This window comes from Podarcis melisellensis (genome assembly GCF_964234715.1).
Source record: "Podarcis melisellensis genome assembly, chromosome: 4".
In the NCBI taxonomy this organism is placed as follows: Eukaryota; Metazoa; Chordata; class Lepidosauria; order Squamata; family Lacertidae; genus Podarcis; species Podarcis melisellensis.
Genome location: NC_138531.1, coordinates 44831272 through 44857130, shown reverse-complemented (window position 1 = coordinate 44857130; position 25859 = coordinate 44831272). Strand labels below are relative to the sequence as shown.

The window sequence follows — 25859 nt, the reverse complement described above, 5'->3', positions numbered from 1 at the left end:
AAGATATCCCTCAAGTAATTAAGGAACAAAAGAAGAAAAGGCACACTAGCCTGGGAACTTCCTCTCTGCCCAGAACATTGGAGGCTATACACCACACCCCCTCAACAGTATTTATAGGAACTCAAACACTGAGATCCTGCTCTGTTCCAGTAACAAGAAGCCGAAAGCACCAGCCTGAAGATGACGAGTGAGACCTCGTCGAAACGTCGCCTAGACACCCCAACTTTTACACGGGAAGACACCCGAGGACACCAAAACCTGCATATATATATATATATATATATATATATATATATATATATATATATATGAATTTGTATTGTAACTGTAAGTCACTATAAACCTTTTTACTTTTAAAATATGCAGAAGCCTAATGGCAAAATCATTTGCTTATTCAATTTAATCAATACATTGAAATGCATTACAATAATCTGTTCATGTAGTTTCTTGAATAGACAGGTTATTTGTCTAAGTGAAGATGTATGATGAAGTACAAAATGTATTTAAATGAAAAATAATCAATTGTAGCACTTTTGTCTAAAGCTCTGTCTGTTCATCCATCAGGCAAGCTGCTGTTGACCTGAAGGAGTTTCCTAGCTGTTAAATGTAACTTGAAATATGTGGGTAGAAAGGAATTGATATGATGATCTGGGAGCTAATTCTATAAAGAAAGTGTGTTGATTTGTATAAAATAAAAAGTAAAACACTGAGGTGGAGGAGAAATAAAAACGGGAAATTAGATGGAATCAGCATTAAAGCTACTGACTTTTCAAAAGTGATTTTTTAAACAAAAAAGAAGTATTTGTAATTGATGCAAAGTATGCAGCATCAAAACCTAGAAATCAGCATTAATTTTTTTCCCCTTGCCCCTGGATTTAAAGATAAAACAAATTCACTCTTACCCTAAATCTACCCATCCCCTTGTTGCTCACTCCTTGACATTAATGTATAAAACATATTAGTCATAAGACTTCATTCCAAAGCATCCAACCTCTGTCTTTAAGGTGGCTAATCTGATGGTAAATGAAATGAGATGACATTTTGGAATTGCTACCATAAATTGTAACTGATGTGTGAAATGAAAAAAATATCTATTGTGGAAAGGAATGGCAGTCATTGTGCAGACAATCTTATCTTTTTCTCTGGGAGGAGTAGGTACAAAAATTCACCACAGGTAAACTCCTTGTAGGCAAAATATAAAAATCAAGATTCTAAAAGGCACTGTGTTAATTATTTTTGTTGTAAGCAGAAGTAGGTACTACTGAAAGTTTGAGAATTAAAGAAAATAGTTTTCAAATTGCTTGTTTTAGTTTGCAGAGATATATCTAACTAATTTTGCATATGCATTTTAATTTTTATAACCCTATATTGTCCTTAGAGGACTTGTCTGGTGTGTGCTGCAACAAAGTAGGTGAGGGTTGCTTTCTAGCTGTGCTTTGAAGACTGAACTTTGTGAATTTCAAAATTGGCTCAGGTGGTCCACAGTTTAACTTTATTAAATCAGAGCCAATAAACAGAGAGGCTTAGAAGGTGATTGTATCCTACATCTATTTATGTGAAAGTGTGTGTGAATTAATAAGTGGATTATGTGGAGCTTTAGGATAATAGCACAAGATATTTCATTTAACTTCCCTTGGCCTAAGTGCTATTTACTGAACCTAACTTGAGTTTGGCTATTAGTACTTACTGCTGTTATTTTTGAGTATGCTATATTAAGACAACGTTTTCTCATGTATATTTCTAGTAAAATAAACTGCTGCATTCAAAAGACAGGTCATCAGGGCAGGCACTACCATTAGGCAGATTGAGGCAGCTGGAGTGTGTGTATGTGGGTGAGCAGCAATGGCAGCCCCTCCCTGTCATTCCTTCCTGTTCAATAACAGAAGAGAATAGCTTTGCACCCTTTAAGCTGGGTTGATGCCCTCAGTGTGGTGGTGGCTATTCTTCCATTGCCAGTAAAGTGGTACCTCGGTTTACGAACTTAATCCGTTCCAGAAGTGCATTCTTGAACAGAAACCGTTCTTAAACTGAGGCGTGCTTTCCCTAATGAGGCCTCCTGCCGCTGGTGCCCTTCCACCATTTGGATTCCGTTCTTTGACCAAGGTAAAGTTCACAGATCGGGACACTGCTTCCTGTTTTGCTGAGTTCGTAAACCAAATAGTTCTTAAACCAGGCTGTTCTTAAACCGAGGTACCACTGTATTGAAGTAAGAATCAGCTTTCCAATCCAGTCGCAGAATGGAAAGGGGTGTCACCTTGTTCCTTGTCTCATGTAGCAAAATATTTTGAGCCAGTTCTTCAGGACACAACAAATTGGTGAATTCAATCTAACATATATGGTTCACATACTCCTTTCTTTTACTTTCTGCCTAGTTTTATGAAAATGTGAGCTGTATTTTGTATATAAGCACATTGATTTCAATGTATTACTGCAAATATTCTTTAAAGGCTGTACAAGTTGGCAAAGCTGAAATCCGTGACATTTGATTCCATAGTTATGCTCATTATGTAAGTGCACCATTTTTCATGAAGGAAAACAGCTGATATTCATTGTTTGTGGCTGTTACCAAAAAACCCCTCTCTTTTGTAGGCACAGGATAAATCTGCACATTTTCCAGCTGCATGTGTTGGTCTATACATGCAGAATATTTTAATGTCAATGTTTCGTACACCTTTGGGGAGATAGTACAGTGGTACCTCGGGTTACAAACACCTCGGGTTACAAACACTTTGGGCTGCAAACTCCGCTAACCCAGAAGTAGTACCTCTTGTTAAGGATTTTACCTCAGGATGAGAACAGAGATCGTGCAGTGGCAGTGGGAGGTCCCATTAGCTAAAGTGGTACCTCAGGTTAAGAACGGTTTCAGGTTATGAACGGACCTCCAGAATGAATTAAGTTCGTAACCAGAGGCACCACTGTACTGGGTTGCAAGCATTCTTTGCCCACTCTGTATTTAACCATGTGCCTGAACTCATAGACAACCAGGACTTCCATGTGGACAACCTTGTGGAGGGACCAGTCATTTCTTCCCCCATTCACTTTATAGAAGGCAAATTTTATTATTACACTACTAAGAGACTAGTCATCTGTGTATCTGTTGTGGCTAAGAAGAAGTGGGTTAAACTCACTATGTAAGGAAATGCAAGCTCTGGTAGCATCTAAGCAGGCTAATAAATAATCTTGCAGGATAGTAATTTTTGTGGGGTTATTTACACAGATATTCTATGTGTTTAGACTGGTGCATATAAATAACATTTACTCCCTGCAACCTATTATGCAAATTGTTTCTTAGCTATGCACATCTAGTACATTAATTGTTGAATTATATCCTAGATGCTTTGTGTCTGCTCGTAGCAGCTACCTCAAAAAGTTGGGAAAGGATCAACAGAAGCATCTTTTCAGCTTACCATTTGCTCATGGCAGGATAACTTTTGATGCTTTCTTCTAAGATAACAGGAGAGGTTGCCATGGAGACATTAGCAAACTGTTGTGTCCTAATGTAGCTGGTTTTTTTGCTCCACATCTGGTCGGTTAATATGCAGCCAGTAGTTCCAAGGTTTTTTTTTGAACTTGGTTTTTATAGTTTTTTTCTACCAAGTCTTGAATCCAATATATATTAAAGGAGGAAATGTAGCACTTAACATATAGAGATTACATTTAGCTAGAAAAAATAGAAATTTCATTATAGGCAGCTAAAATAAATGTTAGTTTGCTGTCCTGCACATAGCTACCTGGTAGCTAGTAGTTGGCATCCATCTGTTTTGAGAGATGGTAGAGGAGTTGACTTCGCCTTTGGAGGTGAAGTAAATCTATTGGAAGATTACAGCATCTGCTGTGGCTGTAGAGACTGATATGGGAGATACTGTACATGTTTTGTTACAGCTGGGGCAGATGAAGGTGTCCAGTTGTCCTTCTGCAGATTCACAATGATGTTTCTTCTATCTGAGGTTTCATTTGTTTCCATGAGAATTACTCTGAGTGAAGTGTGGATACATTCAAATATCACCTTTGTCAGGAACTCACAAGGTGGCTTACGCAAGCTTCAGCCCCTGCAACAGCATTAGTTATAAGATAATAATATTTTCAGGATAATTGTAAGATAGAGTACAACACCCAAAATGCAAAATAAAACTGCTGTATCATGGGTTGTGGAAGGGCTGAAGAACCCCACCATTTTCACACTCCAAATTATATCCTCCCATTGCTGCTTTGCAGCAAGGTAACATGCCAGTGGTTGTTTCCTGCATACATTTGTGTGTAACATGAGACTTGGAGTCCATGGCTAACAGCCTAGGAGTCATTGCTTACTAGCAGCTAATTAGTGTGGATTTTAGGTACCCTTAGTAAGGGGTGAGGTTATCAAGTCAGATCAAATTTATAGTCCTTCACCTTCCACTTTTAGCCCAGGCCCTGCCCATGACCCTCAAAGGGTTACTCAAAATGAATGTGGCACGGGGGCTGCAAAAGGTTACCCACTTTTGCCCTAAACTGTTTGGGTACAAGTTTTTTAAAGAACTGCCTTCACCCTGCCTGCATTTTAACATCATAAACGGAGCTCATTACTAGCCGGGGTGGAAAAAGCCACATCATTACAGGATGTTAGGAAACCCCTAAAAGCCCACCTATTATTGCTTGCTTTTCCCTGAGCTGTATCTTAATTTGTTGGATTGGATGTTTGCTTTGATGCTGTTGCTGGTTTTTATTAATGATTTTGTTGTTGTGGTGGTTGTATTTTACTCTTTTGTTCTTGGGAAGGTTTTTATCCTTTCAGGTGGCTTCCAGATATTTTACATTAAAAAAACAACAAAATAAATACATATCAATGACTTTAAAGGAAAGAGAATACCCTTGGTGTCCACGGTTAACGTAGACATCACGTGAATTTGCTAAAATTATCATTATAGTGAATATGTCAGTAAATTAAATTATTGATCTTAGCTTTTTCATTCAATGTCTCTGCATTTTTCTTCCCTTTCAGTAACTTCTCCTGGCCAAACTGTTACTGTGGTAACGCAAACTCTGGTAACCAAGGAAACTACCATCTCCAAACAAGAAATGCCATCATCTTTGCTTCTGGAGGTGCCAGCCCTGGCTGAATTCAATAAGGCATGGGCAGACCTCACTGACTGGCTTTCTCTATTGGATCGAGTGATAAAATCCCAAATAGTGACTGTAGGCGATCTTGACGAAATCAATGACATGATCATCAAACAAAAGGTATGTGAAATATCTACATACTGAATTTTATGCTTGACAGAAATAGCTGCTACAAATGGAACAATTTAAACAGGAAGTATATTAGTATACATTGCACACATATTCTTCAGCAAATTAATTTTAAATGTGAATCTGTTCTGCTTTATACCAGTTTTCAAATGTATATGACAATTATTAAGATTTGCAGAGTGAAAATAAAGGTAAAAGATCAAAACAATGAGATCAGTCTATATATTGCCTTTACAGCAAACCAGTTACTTTGATATTTAGACATCAATATGCTACTTTCTCAGAAGTCAGTAAATAGGTTGAGTATTACATGATGCAAGCAGAATAAACCAACATCTCTTTACCTTTTTATGTTAGAATATTTCTCTAAGAACTTTCTGAGAGGTTTGTATCCTGCTGTCATGCTATTACGAAAAGCTTCTCAATCCCCTTAAAGAAAAGAGCAGCTCATTAATGCAAGTGTTTTGTCAGCAAACTTTTAAAGTGCTACTTATCGTTGAAAACACACAAAAAATGTGGAAATATAGAAGCATGGACAAAAACAAAACTTTAACTTCAGCAACTCTGGCGCAATAAAAGTAATTTGTTTATTATATAGCCTGAAAGTAATTACCTGCCTCCTAGATTTAACAACGCTCAATATAAAATATCTAGCTTGCATGAGCAAAACTTTAAGTGCTTCACTTCCATTCCACTGATCCTTTCAAGAGTGCATCAGACTCTTTGTTATACAACATTGTCTCCTTCAAATGCAAATTCTAATTTAGTCTATTTAAGGCATGGGTTGTTTTTTTTTAAAAAGTATATGTGTAACAAGCAATCAGAAAGTTGATATTTGATAGTATACAATGAAATGTTTTTAATTAAGAGCTAGACCTTACTTGTATGAAAATGATGATCCATGGGTAAGAATCTTAGACTTTAGGACCCGCCCCCTTACATAGATAGTGCTATGATAGCACTGACTCTTTTCTGCTAAGGGCAACAATGCAAATGCTAAATATTATCTAAATGTGCAAAACATGTGACCAGGAGCTATCATATCCTATTATCTTATGTTACGATACATAACTTGATTGTGGCTGTATCTCAGCATTATTATTTTTTATTAAGTTCACTTACTCCTTATTTCAGAAGATCATTCTAAGCCTTACCCATTTGTGATTGGGGGATATGTGTGTGTGTGTGTGTGTGTGTGTGTGTGTGTGTGTGTGTGTGTATCCCTTACAGGACCTTTATTTGAATATGACCTCAGGTTGCTTTTCAAAAAGTATATGAAATGCATATGAGCAGGTCTTAAGGCTGGGGTTGATGTCTTAACCACAGTTAATATTAACCTTCATCTTCACTAGGATTTGCAGTGTCCAGTGACTTTACTCCTGGTCATATAACCCAGGCCTCTTACTCTAAATCTTCATAAAATTTCTTCTTAGGATTATTCGTCTCAATACATACACACAAACATAATTTTAGGTTTCCAGACATCTCCATAGTCTTCAGGGCCTTCATCTCCACATGTAGCCCTTACACTAGGTTTGTACGTGTATACTTTTATGCTACAGTATTCACCCCTACTCGGACTGGGATACAATGAGGGTAGATTGGCAGGAAAGAAGGGAGCTTCTTCATTTTACATAAGTGGGTTTTTTTAGCTTCAATTGTGTTTTGTACAACATATTGTGATATGAGTGTTGGTCTAAAAGGAACAGAATCTTCTACAGTGGTACCTCGGGTTAAGTACTTAATTTGTTCCGGAGGTCCGTTCTTAACCTGAAACTGTTCTTAACTTGAAGCACCACTTTAGCTAATGGGGCCTCCTTCTGCCGCTGCGCTGCTGGATCACGCTGCGCTGCTGGATCACGATTTCTGTTCTCATCCTGAAGCAAAGTTCTTAACCCGAGGTACTATTTCTGGGTTAGCACAGTCTGTAACCTGAAACGTATGTAACATGAAGCATCTGTAACCCAAGGTACCACTGGACTTCTGTCTGCTGCCAATGTACAAGAAGAAAACTGACATAAAATCAACTAAAATCAACTTGAGTGCTAATATTCTGAGTTCAGAGCTTACAAAGTCATCTCTGAATTAGATATGCTGAAATTCACATTTTAGTTATGGTTGATTTAGCTCCCTCATGTAGTTTGAGCATAAATGAGAAGTCTTCTTTTCTACTTTTTGTATAATTTATGTAAAGAGAAAGTCTGTGGAGTACTATTTCCTGCAAGGTACAACATTAATGGCTAGGCTGCATCAGCATCCCCAATGGGAATGAGGGCAGGAGTGGGATGCAGTGAACTTCAAGCCACCATTATGCAAGCTTGTTTTCACACAAATGGCTTAATACTGTATTGTAAGTGAATGTAGCATTACCTTAGCCTCCATTTAGAGAACTGATATTCTTTAAAATTATTATTATGAGTAAGTTGCCAACTGAGATGTGCACTGCTAAAGTGCTTTTTTCTATTACATGCAGACAAGTGTAGAGAATTGGGGGGGGGAGTTGTTTTTGTTGTCAGCATGTGGTTTTAAGTCTCACCTTTCATATATGTAAATCTAAAGTAGCTATATTTATTATGTGTTTGAAAACATTTGTTCTTAGCAACAGAAGAGTTAGGTTGGATGTACTTCTAGAATTTATAAGCCCTAGGAACTAAGAGATCAAACAAAACTAAAAATTCTCAAGGTACTTGAGGAGCAGGCATCATTGCACAATGATGCTCTTGGGACATTCAGATAAATGACTTCTGGTCTTCTGCATTTTTCTGCAGAGCAAAAAAGTTTAACATACCTCACCATGTCAGAACCATAACAACACTCCCCACCGCCACAAAAAAATGGTTTCTGCAGATTTTGTTTTGAACAATTTGCTTTGTCGAATTGGAAATAAACTGTTCATCAGAAACAATAAAAAATGTGGGTGGATTGCTATATTCTTAATAATCTAACAAAGTAAAAAAAGTTTTATTTTGTTCTTGCTTTCTTGCAGAACGTATGCTATCTCTGTAGCATATGCATTTCTTAGTTTTCTTTCTGTTCCATAATTATAAAAAAGTAATTGAATAGCTTATTTTCCCATGTAATGTGCAAAGCAGAAAATTGTAGTCCAATTGTAATCATAGAATGCAAATCAAAACTTTAAGGACCAAATTAAATGCTTGTTCATTTTCTAAGATGTTTTGGGGGTTACAGGAGAAACATATTCTTATGAAAAAGACAGGAAAACAAGATTACTGCAATTGGAAAGTATGAATTAACTTTTTTTGGTTTTGATGAAGCAGTTTTAGAAGAGAAAGTTATTTTACATGGAGTATTTTTTTTAAAAAAGCAGAAAGGGACTTTTAACATTTCCCCTTAACATGACATCCCTGATTAAAATCACCTCCATGAGCTACTTTAGCTCCAGCTGGGAAGCAACCATTGTTGCCAATAGAACCTTTCCTCTCAGGGGAATAGCAGATTGAGGAGAGCTGTTTCATGAAAGAGACTCAGGTTGAAGCTGCCTACAGTAGCTTCAGAAACAAGTTTGGGTCATGTGTGAACTTCATCCAACTCAGAGCTTCCTCTGAGTTGGATTGAAACAAAGTCAAGTCTAGCCAGATTCCAGCAGGCATAGTGGAAAGGTGGTTGGGTGAGTAAGGAGCAGTAGTTCAGTAGAAGCAAGAAGTCTTTAATGGGGTACTCCAATCCTTGGAGGGGCAGGCAAGGCATACAACCTCCCTCCAACCATGACTAAGGCTTTTACCCAACGTTTTCCCCACCGGAGTTGTTCCGATTGCTATGGGCTAGGCAAAAACCCCAATGTCAGCCAATGAACCTGAAGGACAAATTCCTCCCCAGCCCCGAATGTGGTGACTAATCTCAATCCATAGTAAGGTCAGGAAAGCAGTCCTACTTCTGTGATGGATAGCTGAAGGAAGCCTAGCTGAAGGAAGGGTGGGAGGGAGATCCAAAGGAAACCAGAATACTCAATTGGGAATTCCTTTTATATTCTGGTGGTGGACTTGAGTGAAGTCCTGAGAGACCTGGTCAGGCCTGCGTCCAGAATGTGCTCATCCCCCGATCTGGTTGCCATTGGCAATGATTTCTTTCCTAATTGATTCTACGTCTTTTATCAAAGTGCCCTATGTGTGGCATATGGATCTGTCGTTGATAAGGGACTTCTGTGAGAACTTCATAAAGATGAGCTGCTTACACCTTGTTCGAAAAGGTCTTAAGTATGCTCATTATGTTTAGGGTGTCTTTTCCATCTTTCATCTGTAGATGACAGAATTCAAATCCAGATTTTGCATTACCTTTTCATCTTTTAACAAACAATGCTTACTTAGGTTTTCCCATTTATCAGGTATTGTCTAAACGTGTGATTTATTTTACCACGCTGAAATATTTTATTTATATATAATTCAATATTTACAATAAAAGTATGTACATGGCACCATCAGCTTACATTTATGCAGACCAAAGGCTTGGGATTTTGAAATAATATATTGCTTGCAGAAATTTATTTAAAATCTGTCTAAATAGGAGAAAATTGGATCTTTGTTATCTGTTTTCTGAGGCAAGATTATTTCTAAATCCCCAACTAGGAACAGATAATAAACCTAGGAGAACCCCCAAGGTGAAAACATAGATGAACTGTTTCTTTACTCAGGAGAGAACAGAAGAGAAAATTGTTTAAAATTTACCCTTTTCTCACCACAAAAGATTGCCTTATAACAAAGGTATAAATAATCCAGTTTTGTGAAGCATGGATGCTAAGCTTTTCTCTGATGTCAGCTTCTATAAAATCACTTTAGAAATCTGTCAGAAACATAATCAGAAATGCCCTTTGATCTAGTTTGCTGCTTCACGCCTGTTCCCATTCCATATAAAAATGCACTAGGTGCAATAAGTGTAAAACATAAAGGACCATATCTCAGAATAATTGCTGAGAGCTTACAATTCCCTTTTATACCTTTCAAAATCAGCCTAGCACCTTTTCTGATTCCCCCCCTAATTACAAGAGACAAATAATGCTACTACCTTCTATGTACTCACCTGGAGTACTGTGTCCAGTTCTGGGCACCACAGTTCAAGAAGGACACTGACAAACTGGAACGTGTCCAGAGGAGGGCAAACAAAATGGTCAAAGGCCTGGAAACGATGCCTTATGAGGAACAGCTAAGGGAGCTGGGCATGTTTAGCCTGGAGAAGAGGAGGTTAAGGGGTGATATGATAGCCATGTTCAAATATATAAAAGGATGTCACATAGAGGAGGGAGAAAGGTTGTTTTCTGCTGCTCCAGAGAAGCGGACACGGAGCAATGGTTCCAAACTACAAGAAAGAAGATTCTGTTACGATAATGAAGCAATGCAGCTGCAAAGTCCTAGCTTGAAGTGTAAACATGATGGGAATGTTGGGACTGCTGTGGGAACAGAGGGGCAGTCATTTCACAGTGCGCAGCACCGGAATTACCTCACAGGGTAATATGAGCTGTACAGGATGTACAGGAAGCTTTTATCACAACACTGCTGGAATTTGGAGAGAGCAGTCACGTTTTCTGTAATGCTGCAAAGACAGAAATAAAAGCATGTAAATACGTTTCTGTCTATCTCTTTCCCCTGCCTGAGGGAGGCAGGAAAGAGGGGTGTGTTCTTCTCACGTTTGAGAAGAATCGGCGATCGAGACCTTGCCTGCATCTGCTGGGGAATGCAGCCAGGGAGGTCAAAAGGAAATCAAGCCAGGTGCCTGGACTGCTGCCAGCTTCTCATGAGAAGGGCTTGAATTTCCAACAGATTTCACCTAAACATTAGGAAGAACTTCCTGACAGTAAGAGCTGTTCGACAGTGGAATTTGCTGCCAAGGAGTGTGGTGGAGTCTCCTTCTTTGGAGGTCTTTAAGCAGAGGCTGGACAACCATATGTCAGGAGTGCTCTGATGGTGTTTCCTGCTTGGCAGGGGGTTGGACTCGATGGCCATTGTGGTCTCTTCCAACTCTATGATTCTATGATTCTAATGCTAAATGGTAGTACTGGCAACAACACTGATGAAGTTACTAGCCTCCTAAACTTTCCCCCAATCAAAATTATAATTGCTGCCTTATGGATAAGACCAAAGAAATAACCATTTTGTTCTGATCCCCCCATATGTCTGAAATATATTTTAACTAATTTTTATTTACTTTTTGTTACTCTAAAAAAAAAATCCATTCCCCCCCCCTTTGCTGTCCGCACCACCATTCCCCAACATAGTTCATGTAACCCCCTATAGTGACCTCTTTTGATGGGGCAGAGTCTGCTAGACCTGTCTTTTTTTTATATACATTTTTAAAGGTTTTTATTCATTGTGTTTGTTATAATTAGGTTTTTAGAAATTTGCTTATAAAGCAACTTCATTATCATCATGATGATAGCAGCTTATGTTACCATTTATCAAGGTTGCTCTTATGCTAAAGATAAGGAAAAGAACAGGTGGGTGGGGTTTTGAGTTCAGTCTTACTTCTATGCTGGATTCATATTTTGGTTAGTATGCAGGGATTAAACTATTGCATGCCAAGACCCCATGACCCTGCAGTTTCCAGGAAGAAAATAACCAGACAAGACAACAACATATAGTATTTGGAGTCTCAACTTTTATTGGTTACAGATGTGAATGGTTCGGGTAGAGCCACATTATACCACTCCAGCCCGCCTGATGGGAGTGCATCTAAAAGTAAACCCAATGGGGGTCGGGAGGTGGGGTGGCTATGACCTACATCAAACAGGGGTAACCCCAAGGTGTCCCTCCCTGTTTAAGGAGTGCCTCCACCTGGACATCAGACAGAAGTAACTTCTCCTGGATCCCTTTAATAGGGTACCCTTACCCAAGGAGGGGCAGGCAGAGGCTGCAACCTCCCCTCCATCCAAGATGAAGACCTACCCAATGCCTAACATCACAAATTTGTGATGGTTTCTATGAGGTAGGCAAAAACCAAATGGCCAAGCAGAAAAAAATCCTGCCCTGCCCCGAATTCAGCTGCCAACCATGTATATATCGAGGTCATAGTGTAAGCAAAAACCAATATAGAGGGAGGGGGATCTGGCGAAACAAGGTGGTTGAAGAGGAGAGTCAAGGTGGGTGGCAATTTATCCCCCTGGGAGCGTGCCCAAGCAACACTAATGGGCCAGTTGGGCCCACTTCCTGGGGAACATCCACATGTTAGCCACTGACATTGGCCAATCACCACTGGTTGGCCGGCTTCACAGCTAGCTGCCTGATCACTGGTGTGACTGAGGCTTGGTTGCGATACCGCTCACCTTACAGGAGTGTCCCTTTAAAGTTCAGTGCTGTGGCATAGTTAGACTCCAAGCTTTTCTGATATTGAAAGACAAAGTCCTTGAAATGTGACGCTGGCTTCATTAGAGAGCCAGTGCAGTGTAGACTCCATGCTGTAGATAGAGGACAGTGGTGGACCTTAGGGTCTCAGATTTCAGCATCGCCTTGTATGATGCCAAAACGCTCACCTCTTGCCTTCCATTTTACCTCACAGTTGTGGTGCTCCCTGCAGCACCCCTGAGACTCTGTGCCCACAATTTAAATAATTAGCCAAGGAAGCAATCCCTTTGTCGTTCTATTTCCCTGACCATGAGTTCTGTTGGATTTTTATCTGTTCTTGCAGCCATCCCTTTCTTACTAGCTTTGCTTGATTTTTTTTTTTCTGAGCAAGATTTTTCAGTGAGTAAAGCTTATACATGTAGTGCAAGAAATGGGATCCTCTTTAGGGAGGGTCCTGGTTGCGCGCGGGACCCTGAGACACCCCCCACCAGGTTAGGGTTCCTGGGCGTGTTACAGCCCTCTCCATTGCCCCCCTCGATCATGCCAGGCCTTTTGGGCCAATCATGGCAAGCTGTGTGATCGTTGGGGGCTATAAAAGCAGCAGCGCAATGTAATTGGGGCACTTGCTTCATGCTGCCGAACACCCACCCTCCCGTCCCTATGTGTAGGTTGTGCTGCTTTGGCCTTGCTTTGGACATTGATTGGTCACCTGTTTTGGAATGGGGACCAGGTAGGAATTTTTCCATTTGGCAAATTGGCAGTAGCCACTTGGTTTTCACCTATGCCCCTAGCACTTGTCACAACTTTGTAAGGTTTGGCGGTTAGGCATTGGCTTATTGAAATGTGTGGGAGGGGAGGTACGACCATCACCTGCCCCTCCAGGAATAGGGTATTCCGGTAAAGGAATCTGGGGGTCCTGGATCTCGTCCGAAGTCTGCTTGAGGTTCTAGGGCCATGCCAGGACCACAGGAAGCCCAGGGTGAGCTTTGGTTGATCTTCATCAATGTTGCTCCCTCATTTGGTGTTTACCCTTCAGACTACCAGCCAGAGAGGCAGGAGTCAGTTATAGTCTGTTGCCAATGCCAATACTACTGTAAATAATAAAGTTGTGGCCTAAATTTTGCCCATTAACTTAAACCAAAATTATGTGTCAGTGTGCAGTTATTTTGGGGAAGTGATTGGGGGCCTCAAGGCGCAAACATTTGTGCCAGTTACAGGCTGATGAGCATGATGCTGTGCATATTGGCAGCAGAGTGCTGTGGCAGCCAGTAAGTGAGGTTTAAAGCACAATAGTGGCTTCTTGATGCTTTTGTTTTTTTAAAAATCTGCCAAAACACTAGAAGCAACATAAGTACTATGGCAATATTATTTTAATTAATAAGAATTAGAAGCAAAATTAGGTTCTGTTAAAACCCAAGAGAATGGGTTTATCTCAATTTCCACTTGTTAATCAGATATATGTCTCAAAACAATACCTGGGGTTCATTTGCAGGAGAACTGACATGAAAAATGATACATAAGCATATGAGGGGAAATCACTCCTTCAGGTAGATTCAATCAAGAGTGAAATGATATTATGTGCTAACAGTGGTACAGAGCTAATAGAGCATGGGATATATGGACACAGAAGAAGTCAAGAGAGACAGAGAGATGATATGTGTATTTCCCACAACTTTAACGAAAAATTTAACTCCCTTTGTAAAGTTGTGTTTTCTTCTGTGCAAATTGTTACATTTTGTAGTTTATAATGTTAGCAATGGTATGTTTGTGCAACCTTGGAAATTAAAAATGCATACAAGTAAACAAGACGTGTACATGCTTCCCCTCAATACATGCTACGCTATTCGAGTAGCTTACAGTAAAGTGTATAAAAACCTTTATGGAATGTATTCCTTAAAGTATAACCAGCAATGTTTGTAGGTGTGTTTGGTAAACTGTTATGATCAAAGTATCACGACTATGTATAACACTCATATTTTTAAACATTAATGATACTTTAACTTTTATTAGGCTTTGACATCAACCCCCCCTCACCATGAATTTGTTTAAATTTATTAGTTCAAGCTCCCTATCCATGGACTGATTCACCCTTAATTGTTTTATTATCCGCCGGAAGTGTCATTTTTATCTTCTTATTTTCTTAATATCTTCTCTCAGCTAGCAGAATCTATCATGACATCTGATTTCCAACGGGTAAGCTGCTGTCAACCTGACCCCATTAGTTGACATTTTACCATATGCTCACAAATAGTGTGAACATTACCCTTTTCCTTTCTAGTCTCCTTCTGCTCTGTGTTTGTGTTTGACTAGATAGTGCTGAAGGTGACTTCTGAGATTAATCAGTCTGATGCTACTGACAATCACATATAATGCTTAAAGAGATAAGGTTCATCAGTATGTAAGGAGGGGTGGAATAAATAGATTCCTAGTAACCTTTTTAGGACTATATAATTATATAAAAGAGATCAGGCTCACTTTAATGGAGTACACTGGATTGGGGAGAATCTGGCTTGCTAGAAAACATAGATGTATTTCAATGATTTATCCACAATATTTCCTGTAATTAACGTCAGCATCTTTAGATGCTCCAGATTAAATATTTGCAAGTGCAAATAATTTGTGTTATTCTATAGCTCCTGTTTCTGCAAATCCTTAACTATTTCCTCATGTGGACTTTGTGGAATATTCTTTTTTTTAAAAACAGGAAATATAAAATTTCTCCAATTATCTCCAACCAGGGATACATTATAGTGCCATATTGTTGCCATCACAAAAATCACACAGTTCTTTACCTGCCTATCCACTCTCTGATATTTTTCAAGTGAGTTCATTCTTCATTAGGCATTTAGGAAACAGTTTTCAGTTTGAGTCCTCCGTCAAGTTGCTTTCCTAAAGCCTCATGCTTTTAAATTTACACTGAAAAACCTCTCATTTGTTCTTCCTATTAAACTGCCCCTGTAACAGTTTTATTGGCATTTGGATAAATTATCTCACTCTTATGGTGCATCTCCATTGCTTTTATACCCAGATAAAAGCATGTCCTGCATACACTGGGATTGCGCTATCCTGTGTATTATCTCCCTCAGATCAAGGGGAGATGCCTTGCTCTGCATTCTGTTTTTCTTGTAAGTAATATTGATAGAGAGAGTAAGTTCTGTGTGCTGGAATTCCAGATATGCAAAGCCACTTCCTTGCTTTATCTCTGTTGCTAGGTAAAAACACTATCATGGAGGACAGGGCTATGAATGGCTACTAGTGAATGCGTATTACCTCCAGTATTAGGATTGGTATACCTCTGAATACTAGTCACTGTGGTACCTGAGTAGGAAGATCATGCTGTGGAGATCATGTGCTGCATTCTGGCTTCCATAAGCATCTTATCCACTATGAGAGCAGGATGCTGAACTTTGGTTTGATCCAGCAGGGCTCTTACGTTTATTCAAAATTGCTATAATAAGATTGGTGCATCTGCTGACAGTTTTGCCATTGCTGTTTTTATATATTGTTTGTGTAGGATTTGAAAACTTTACTAGCCCATTTAAGAAGTATTTTTGTGGGAAGGTAGACAATTTCTGAAATTAACCCCCAGGGGTTGTGTGGAAGCAGTTCATATCTAATAACTGCAGACCACATATGACAACAATTTTATTCCAAACTAGTTGCACATTTCTACACATTTATTTAAAAAATATGTGTACGGCACAATTCATCCAAACAGATCCCAGGCAGTGTTAAATGGGCATGAATAAATCTGTCATGCCAAATACAACAAAACAAAACAAAGCAATAAAGCATTGACATTCATGATAAATTAGCAAAATAAGAGGCAGCAGTAAAACTTTAAAACTATAATGCATGACTACTTAAAACACCTGGGCAAATAAAAAAAAAATTCAACAATATGATCATAATGTCATCACATTCCACAGTAGGTGTACCATCACATGCCCTCTCTTTTGTAGCTGTTATTTAATAAATAATAAAAAGAATACCGTACCTCTAGGAAGGTACAATCCACAACCAATAAATGTTATGGGAGCAGCACGGGTCATGCAGTCTGTAAGGCAGCTGGAAAAGGCACCCTCTTTGCCCTACCATCGCCATGTCTTCAGTTCAAAAACTCTGAACCAAGACCCAGGGAGCTGCCATGCTATGTATCAAGCAACTGCACAGTTCTTTCTCTCTGCAGTCATCAATATCAAGACAGAAGATAGGTCATTTAACGGTCAGTCTGTTTAGTTTTCACTAAGCATGTAACTTCTGGTTACATAAGGATCAGAGTTCTCCAGCACATCTAGAAGTCCAGCAGCCAGCCAGTGCCCATGAGGTGATAACATGTGACATGGCGGCCTCTTGATTCTGCAGCCTGTCACATACATTTGCACAGAAGCAGAGGGCTTTCTCAATCTATCTGAGACAGAGGTAATATCATGATCTACTTACCATTGTAAAAGCACCCACAAGGTTCTTTCTGCTTAATAGAATCTCATCGTTCCACAGCATCAACCCCCATTTGAATTCCAAAAATGAACTGTTCTCTGAAGTGACGCTTTGGATGCACATCCCCATCAAAACCACCTACAGGCAGCCTGGTTGTCATATTAGAATAATAAGTCTGCTTTCTCGCATGGCTTCCAAGTGCCCACTTTTTATTGGAAGACAGTAAACTTGGCTGCTTTGGAATTATGTAATATGAAAGATGATATTTCAGATAGAGCTTATAGGGCCTGAAGATGTTGTTATGTGGATACAGCTGTAAATCAGTATTTTTTTTCCTTGTAAGAATTAACTGAAGCTTAGAGAGGAAAAGTGTTTCCTGTTACTATTTTTGTTTTACAGAGCCATATTCGTTTAGTACTGCTGCTGGATAACTAATTGCTCCATTTTTTCCAATTTTGTTAAAGGATATAGTTTCTATTTATAATGATTTCCTGGAGGGAGAATTGTATCTAATGAAATGGAACTTTGTGCTGACTAAAAAAAAAAAATGTTTCTTATGAAAAAGAAACTTAATGGCTTGAAATCAGTAAAATACTGTATTTTGTAATTTAATTCTGAAATAATTTGCATATGTAAATGAAGTTTCTTTCCTCTCAAACACATTTTGCTCAGTGCAAATAAAACAAAACCAAACAATCCAGTTAACAATTTAACCATGCATTTTTTTTTTGTTATGCAGGCGCAATGTAGTAGGGGTGGTATATCTACATTTCCTTATATTGTTTAGATGTAATCTAAAGATTTAATTGTAGTCTTTACAAATGCATACATATAATGTAACAGCTTTACATAATCATCCAGCATATCAGAATACTAATAACCTCTACTTCCTTGCTGAAAAATTCTGTACACTGATGCAACTTTAAACAATTTTCAATAAGTTATCGTTCCAATCAGTTTTTATTTTATATTGGAATGCAGTTTAGTACTTTTTTCAAGCACCTTTAAATTAGATATTTGTTATGTAGGATAACACTAATCATTAGTGACTAATGGACCACTATTAATAACTTATAACGTAGAAGTGGTAGTCAGTAGGCTCATGAACTGCTGGAACCTGCCCTCTCACTCTTGGTGGTGCCTAAGTGACTAAACTTTGGAAAGATGCAGATCTACAGGTCTAGTGGGGTATGGGATAATGGAAAAGAAGTCCCCGCAAGTGCACCATATGCTGAAGACAGCTGTGATGAGTAGCAAGTGGGGTGGAAGACAGTCTTCATCAGTTTACTCTCAAATTAACAGATATATGTTGTTTTTATCTGATGGCATCAGTGGTAAAATGAGATTTTGTCAGGACCTGTCAGCTCCTACAGCCTGAATCAGATGGGACCTCATTGGAAAGAAAGGGATCCTCCTGTGGGAAACAAGGAGCTGGTTGCTCCTCTCACCTTTGGCTTCTGTAGATGATACATTTTTTAAAAATAAATGAATACAGAAAATTGAAGACTAACGGAAGTAACTGTGCTGCATTATAGAATTCTAGTTTATCCTTTGCTTATATGTCGGCTTGCAGAACAACTTTGTAGATTACATTGGCCCACAACCACTTAGTCTTTTATTTCAACAGATAACTAAAGGCAATTCAGATAAGTCCAGTATTCCATATCTACAAGTCCAGTTCTTTTTGGAATTATTCACATTCTTTTTTCCTTAGCAGATTCACATTATTCACATTCAGTTGCTGACTTCAGCAATTTGTTCCATATCTCAACCACACTTTTGTGTAAAGAATCTATAAAAGTTAGGAACCTGAAAATTAGATTTCCCTTGAACAGTCACTAACCACAAATATGGAAAATGTCTTAAAAGTCAGTGGCATTAGTTTTACATTAAAAAAAAAATGTTTGCTGTTGGTTCATATCATTTCAGCTGGCATTTGGGAAAACTAGTTTACTTGAATGCAAAGGTTATGAAAGTGACAGTGACCAGGACAAAAGAAAGAAGGAGGGGAAGGAAATATATTCATTCAAAATGAATTTTAAAGATTGGGAACAACTTCTACTCTAACAGTGTTGGAATAGACAATGATGATAACTCTACTATTTCTAGTATACACTATAGTTGTAAAGAAATCAATATTTGAACACCATAGCATCTATTTTAAGTGGGGAAAGCAATGCCCCTGTTAGATACCTTAGTAATGGTCCATAAAACCAATCAGCTTATCCTTCTCTTCTAATTCGTAGGAGCGATAGAGAAGGAATCCATTGTGAACAAACGTTTACACAGAATTCGACAGCTCTAACCTGATTGAATTTGGCCACCATCATGGCTAATTTTTATTGTGCATTGTGCCCAGCTGTTTTTCACCACATTATCATTTAAGAACTGATTGGTTTGCTGCTAAGCTTAGTGCTCACCAAAGTTTTGGTTTCAAGTGATTGACCATTTTGCTAAGGTACTTGGTACTGGGCTGTTGTGTATCCTTCCTTGTTCTGTGGAATTGGCTTAATCCCAGAACATTTTGCTCAATAAATCAGGACATTGACACACACATATATGTTATAATTATCTATTGTATTTATATATGGGTATTCCGGGCCACAGCACTGCAAGCCGGTGGTTACTGGGGGAGGGGGTTGGTATACTGTAAGAGAGACATGACACCCTGCCTGGGCTTGAAATAGCCATAACTTTTGTTGATTACAAATATAAATTAGATTTGGCATAGGCATTGCCTATGTATACTGAATAAGCTAGCCTGATAACTCCATTAGTGTTGATCCTGGTGAAAGGATTCCTCACATTGACACAGATCTAATGCGGAAATATCACCAGGACACCATTCAGGGATGTTCTATGGCCTACCTTAGTCTTCTTCCTGGGGTAAAGGTAAAGGGACCCCTGACCATTAGGTCCAGTCGTGACCGACTCTGGGGTTGCGGTGCTCATCTTGCTTCATTGGCTGAGGGAGCCAGCATACAGCTTCCGGGACATGCTGGCCTTCCTGGGGTACCTGAGTTTTATCCTGGATTTGGGGGGTGCAGCACCCCCACCACCACCCCAGCTTTAGACTAAGGATCCAACCCAATGCCTTTTTCTGCTATATGAGCCCAACCCTCCCAGCTGGCTTGCTGCCAAACTGTTCACATCTGCAATCTCGTAGGCCCCAATAAATGTTCATCACCCAAGCCTCACTGCCTGCAGGCAACAGGGGTAGATCATAAGGCCAATACAAGTTCATTTTGACAGCAGTGATGGCAGGATAGCAAATAATCTACCCATTCAACCGAACCAGGATACTGTCTGAAATATTGACCTGTTCACCTTCTTTCAAGCAAGATTGATGCACTTCAACTCCAGTATGCCTCACCACTTCTGCCCAAAGTTGTGACAATTGCTGTGAGGAAGACAAAACTCCCAATACATCCACAGGCAATTTTCCCGCTGGCCCCGAATACGGCAACCAAATAATTCCACAGCAAGGGCATACATGAGCCCGCTTACCTCCAGGCTGCCATAGCATACATGTGGGATTATTTCTTCCTGACTGTGCTGTCTGCTGGAAGTGCACCTGGCTTTTATGCCCGGCTGGCAGACCCCACAGAATTCTGGCCCTGCCAGGTCCATCACCAGAGTATCACCCACCAGGCTCTAACTGGCCTGATCAAATTTTAAATTTTGGTGAGCAATCCCACCAGCCCCCCACGGCTGACCAATGCCAAAGCTGACGTCAACTGTGGGCTAATTGCCTCAACCCCCTCATTCCCCAGCAACTATGCCAGGCCACAATCACCACCGCTGTCTGAGTTACAGTATGCAGCTTTTTTGTTTAAATGAGAATTCAGTACACATTTTTACATGGATTTGAGTTGAATTGGTTTGCCACCAAAACTCACAGAGGTGACTACCGTCGATGACACTGTTGTGGTCCATTAGTTCTAGGAAACTGGTTATGCATATGTATATAAACATGGTGTAACTATAAATATTTATTTGTGCTTTTATGCATATGTTTTGAATATAAACATATATATAAATACATATTTATGCTTTTAGGCAACACTACAAGACTTGGAACAAAGGCGCCCTCAGCTGGAAGAGTTAATAACAGCAGCACAGAATTTGAAAAATAAAACTAGCAATCAAGAGGCTCGAACAGTCATTACTGATCGAAGTAAGTAGTGGATTTTCTATGCCTATTATTTTACGTCTGTAAGAATACTAGGCTGTATCCAAAAAATCAAAGTGAGCTTAAGACCATTCACACAACAGGGCTTTCCTGACCTCTCTTCTGTACTGCAATACTCATTACCCCTGAAAACCCTCTTCTGGGAATTAGTAGATCCTCAGAAAAGACCTAGGCTTGCTGATCAAAAGGTCGGTGATTTGAATCCCCACGACGGGGTGAGCTCCCGTTGTTCGGTCCCTGCTCCTGCCAACCTAGCTGTTCGAAAGCACATCAAAGTGCAAGTAGATAAATAGGTACCGCTCCAGTGGGAAGGCAAACGGCGTTTCCGTATGCTGCTCTGGTTCACTAGAAGCAGCTTAGACATGCTGGCCACATAACCCGGAAGCTATCTGCGGACAAACGCTGGCTCCCTCGTCCAGTAAACCGAGATGAGCACCGCAACCCCAGAGTCATTCAGGACTGGACTTAACGGTCAGGGGTCCCTTTACCTTTACAGTGAGAGGAGAAAATCAGACAAAGGCAGCTTGTGCAGGCAGACATCCACTCACACAAGTCATTTTACCTAAATTTCAGCTAGGCCCCCATACCACAGTCCAGGTAACTCCTGCAAGTTCTCTTACCCCAGGAGAGGATTTTGGGGGGCAAAATCTGCCTTACTCTGGATGTTTATATATCATATGTGTCTGTGACTCCCTAAATAAAATAAATTGAAAATAAAATATATTGCAATTATACATTCTAGTATTACTGATTACTCTTCCACATGTCAAACGTTTCTTATCCTTGCCATAACTACATCAAGTTGTTAACCTTAAAGAAGGTTGGTGATTTAAGCCCACCCAGGGATGGCTGTGGGCAGGATTCTGCATTGCAGGGGGTTTGACTAAATGACACTTGGGGTCCCTTCCAAATCTACAATTATATATGGCTCTCTGAATAGGTAATCGGTGCTGGCTTCTGCTATCTGTATTAATATGGCTGAGCATGCTGCACCTGTAGTTTGAAGTCAACACAGCTTGATTCCAGACTACAGCTGCCAGCTGCTGAGAGATTCATAAGAATTCACTTCTTGTTATTCAATAGTTCTGGAAGCTGCTTTGATTCCTTTCCCCTTGGGCTGCTTTTCTGACCAAAATCACTCCCAACAGTTTTACTGTCCATGAAGTAAGAAGGTCCCCATATTTTTTTTTACCAGAGGACAGAAAGGAGGTTTGTGGGTGGAGCATTTTGATAAACAATCTAACATAGGAGAAGTCATTGGCCTCTGTTCAGTCATATACACAGCTCCACCTTCGCTGCATTTTCTTTCTTTCTTTTTTAAGACTAGGAAACTTCTCACACATTTGTAAGTCTCTCAATTAAGTTCTTAGTTCTATGTGTTGGTGCTATTACAGCACTGAAAATTATGCAACTTATTTAAAAGAGCATATTAAGTTACGCTATTTTGTTGATTTTCTTGTAGTTAATATACTATCATCAAAAAGGGTGTGTTTTCAAAAGAATTTAATGGCTGCATTTTATTTAGAATTGAAAATCCATACTGCTGTAACTTTCTGCCACTCAAATTTAATGAAATATTCTCCAAGTATGTGAATGTTGGAGGCCTTAGCTGATGAAAGTTTTTCTGGAGTTAGCTATTATTCTTTGCCAGGCATTGATTTCAAATCAGCACTCACAAGAGTAATCAGTCTACTTGAGAAGCATAATGAAATCATATGATAACTATGTGAGTGTGACATTTTTAAAGGAAAAGGCTACTACATTTATCTAAATGATGCTATAATTTAGATTTGTGGGTTATTTTTCTTAATATGTTGCAAAGGTTGTCACTGGAACTATTTATTAAACATGGAAAACAAATTAAATAAATACACATTATTCACCAGACCTGCATTCCCTATATGAGAGTGGTTGATCTCAGTCACAAAGTTCTAATGTACAAAATAAATCTTAGCAAACTGATATGATCTTCTACTCTTTTTGATAAGGTCTGTTTAGCTAGACCATTGCGCATATTTGCAAAAAGCATAGACTGTGTAATTTCTCTCAGTTATGGTTTCCCATAAGACCCTACACATGTGTGAAATTGTGTAAAGTGGGGAGCACACTCTAAACACCGCTTAAACACCCTCTGTCTCTCTCTTCAATTCATACCAAAAATACTGTATACAAAAATATCCACAAGTAGAATTGAAGCTCTGAGACCAGCAGGAGGCTGGAGGACATACAGGAAACTTGCTGCTGTGGTACAGAACACACCAGCTGTTAGTTGAGGAGGCTGAGCAGCATAAACAAAGCCACACTGCGCCTCTGATTTCTTTGGGGCTTCCTCCGCCCTCATTGACATCCTCTTCAGGCTCTGGGGAGGGTCTTCTCATGATTCTCCAGCTTTCTCCCGCCATTTCTGGGTTTGAATCTAATTATGTCCCAGCACTACACACATACGCAGTTGCAGGCGAGTCAGTCACACATAAGTGGGCAGGGAGGGGGGCTCCTGTACTATGATTTTCTGCTCTTGATTTATTTGCATTTGTTAACCTTTTTGGTTTTGCAGTGCCTTTAAAACTAGAGTATTTGCTTTAAATATATCCATTCTCTAACACCAATTTATTTTTCCATTTTTCAATTCTGTAGACTCACCTTTTGAGTCTTTGCGTTCTTCTGAATCTTTGTTGCTTGTTAAATATGTACAAATTCTTTTGTTTTACATCTTTGTGCCTTTTCTCTTATTGCTCCATATTTATGGAGTTCATTGGGTGGCATTCAACAAAGGTTTACTTTGATTAGATCCATTGAAATTAATGAACATGATTTAGTTGGGTCCATTAATTTCATTAGACCTGCTGTGAGTAAAATTTCGTTGAATACCATCCAGTGTTGGTGTATATTTGGTTAATTATGTTTATGCTTATGTGAACTAGCAGGTGATCGCTAGCTGGGCCACATCCCATACCTACTTTAATAACTTTTTACACAAAACTCTGTAGTTTTCATCCAAATAGACCTAGCAATATATTACTAGCTAAAAAGAGCTTTGGCTCAAGTATACTGCAAAACATTTTAGGCTGTGTCTCAATCCAGAGCAATATAGTAATAAAAATACTTTTATTGAAAAACTTGCTGTCTGACAGCTTTATAGCAAAATCTTCAACCTATCATTCACTTACACAAAAGGATATATGAAACCACCACTGTGAATTACAGCATTGCTGTTGATCATGGTATCTTAATGAAATAAGCATCACCACTGTCACAGTGCTATCCATATCTCTTTCTCACAGGTTTTGACAACTGAACACCAGAAAATATTTAAATGCAAACATATATAACCAAAGAAACAAAGGAAACTTGGACTTTATAGCTTTCACAGAACTTTAGACTATTGATGTAGTAATTCTGATAAATCTCCAATTCATGTTGGATTTGATTTAAAGTTTTTTTTTTTGTGTGTGTGTGTGTGTGAAATACTATTTATGTATAAACTGGAAAGACTATACAGACTTTCAAATAAATGTGTTACACATAATCTGCAAATAATTACAATTATTCAAGTTCAGTTGTGCTTCATAGGAAATATTGTCATTCTGATTTGATTGCTCTAATTGATTACGGTACATATATAATGCTTTATGCTAAAAAGCCTCAAAGCAATTTATGATATATATAATACAATAAAACATTTAAAATGTTTTATTCATATTTAAACAGGATATAATATTATTAAAAATGCACACTAAAACCTGGATTGAGTAACTGTAACAACAGTATCATTCAAGCTGCACGTAAGTCCGGTTAACTAAAAGCATTTATAACTAGTACTGAAATGTAAGTAAAGTTGGTGCTAGGCCTGGGACATTCCAAAGATGTTGGGGTATTGTGGAAAAGGACTATTCTCTGCTCACCACTCTCTGTACTTCTGGGCAGGTTCGTATGGGAAGAGGGTGATCCTTTAGGTATTGGGGTCCTGACCCATATAAGGCTTTAAATGTCAAAACCAGAAATAAGTCTGGAAACTAATGGGAGGCCAATGCAGACAAGCCAGAACTGGTTTTGTATGTTCACATCTTGGCTGTTGCATTCTGTACTGACTGGAGCTTATGAACCATTTTCAAAGGCAGTCCCACAATTTACATAATCCAGACTAGGGGTTATCAGAGCTGTTTATGGCCTACTGCAATATCTTAAATGACCAACAACATAACCTACCACTGATCAGCCAAGCAGCAGGAAGAAGCAGTGGGAGTCCAGACCCTTTTTAACAAATCTCAGCTGTTACCAGGTCTGTTACACTGCACAGGGGGAATTACGGGGAGAGGAAAAATGTATACCCTTTCTCTCCTTGATACACGCACACTGGTGCTGGACCATGGAGTCCGTCATCATGGGTATGTAAGCAGGGGATGGACATTTGTCCAGCCAAAGAAGAGTTATCCAATAGGGAAATGAGTGTGTGAAGTATCTCTGATCCTATACAAAATCCAGCCACTGAATGCACATTTCCCAAGGCTTGTTGGAGATTGTGCATAATGGCTAGAGAATATACAAATTCAGCTGAGATATGCACATTCACTTACATCTGGGATTAGGGAAAATTGCTTTCCAAATCAGAGGGTTATCCTAGCATCTCTTTCTATTGGAGAAATTAAATACTGTCAGCACAATGAGCATGATAAATTCTAAAGTCACTGCTTTATGATAAACTCTACTGTCAC

The 25859-nt window shown here is 39.1% G+C and overlaps 1 protein-coding gene across 11 annotated transcripts in view; it reads left to right on the top strand.

Moving 5' to 3' along the window:
* The window catches only part of DMD (dystrophin), a 1007479-nt gene that overhangs the window by 710557 nt on the left and 271063 nt on the right, over window positions 1–25859 (top strand). For all 11 annotated transcript variants that reach the window (XM_081908923.1, XM_081908930.1, XM_081908919.1 and 8 more), the window contains 2 exons: window positions 4979–5217; window positions 21015–21132. In XM_081908923.1, coding sequence (XP_081765049.1) covers window positions 4979–5217; window positions 21015–21132 — 357 coding nt within the window. The remainder of the gene's footprint in view (window positions 1–4978; window positions 5218–21014; window positions 21133–25859) is intronic.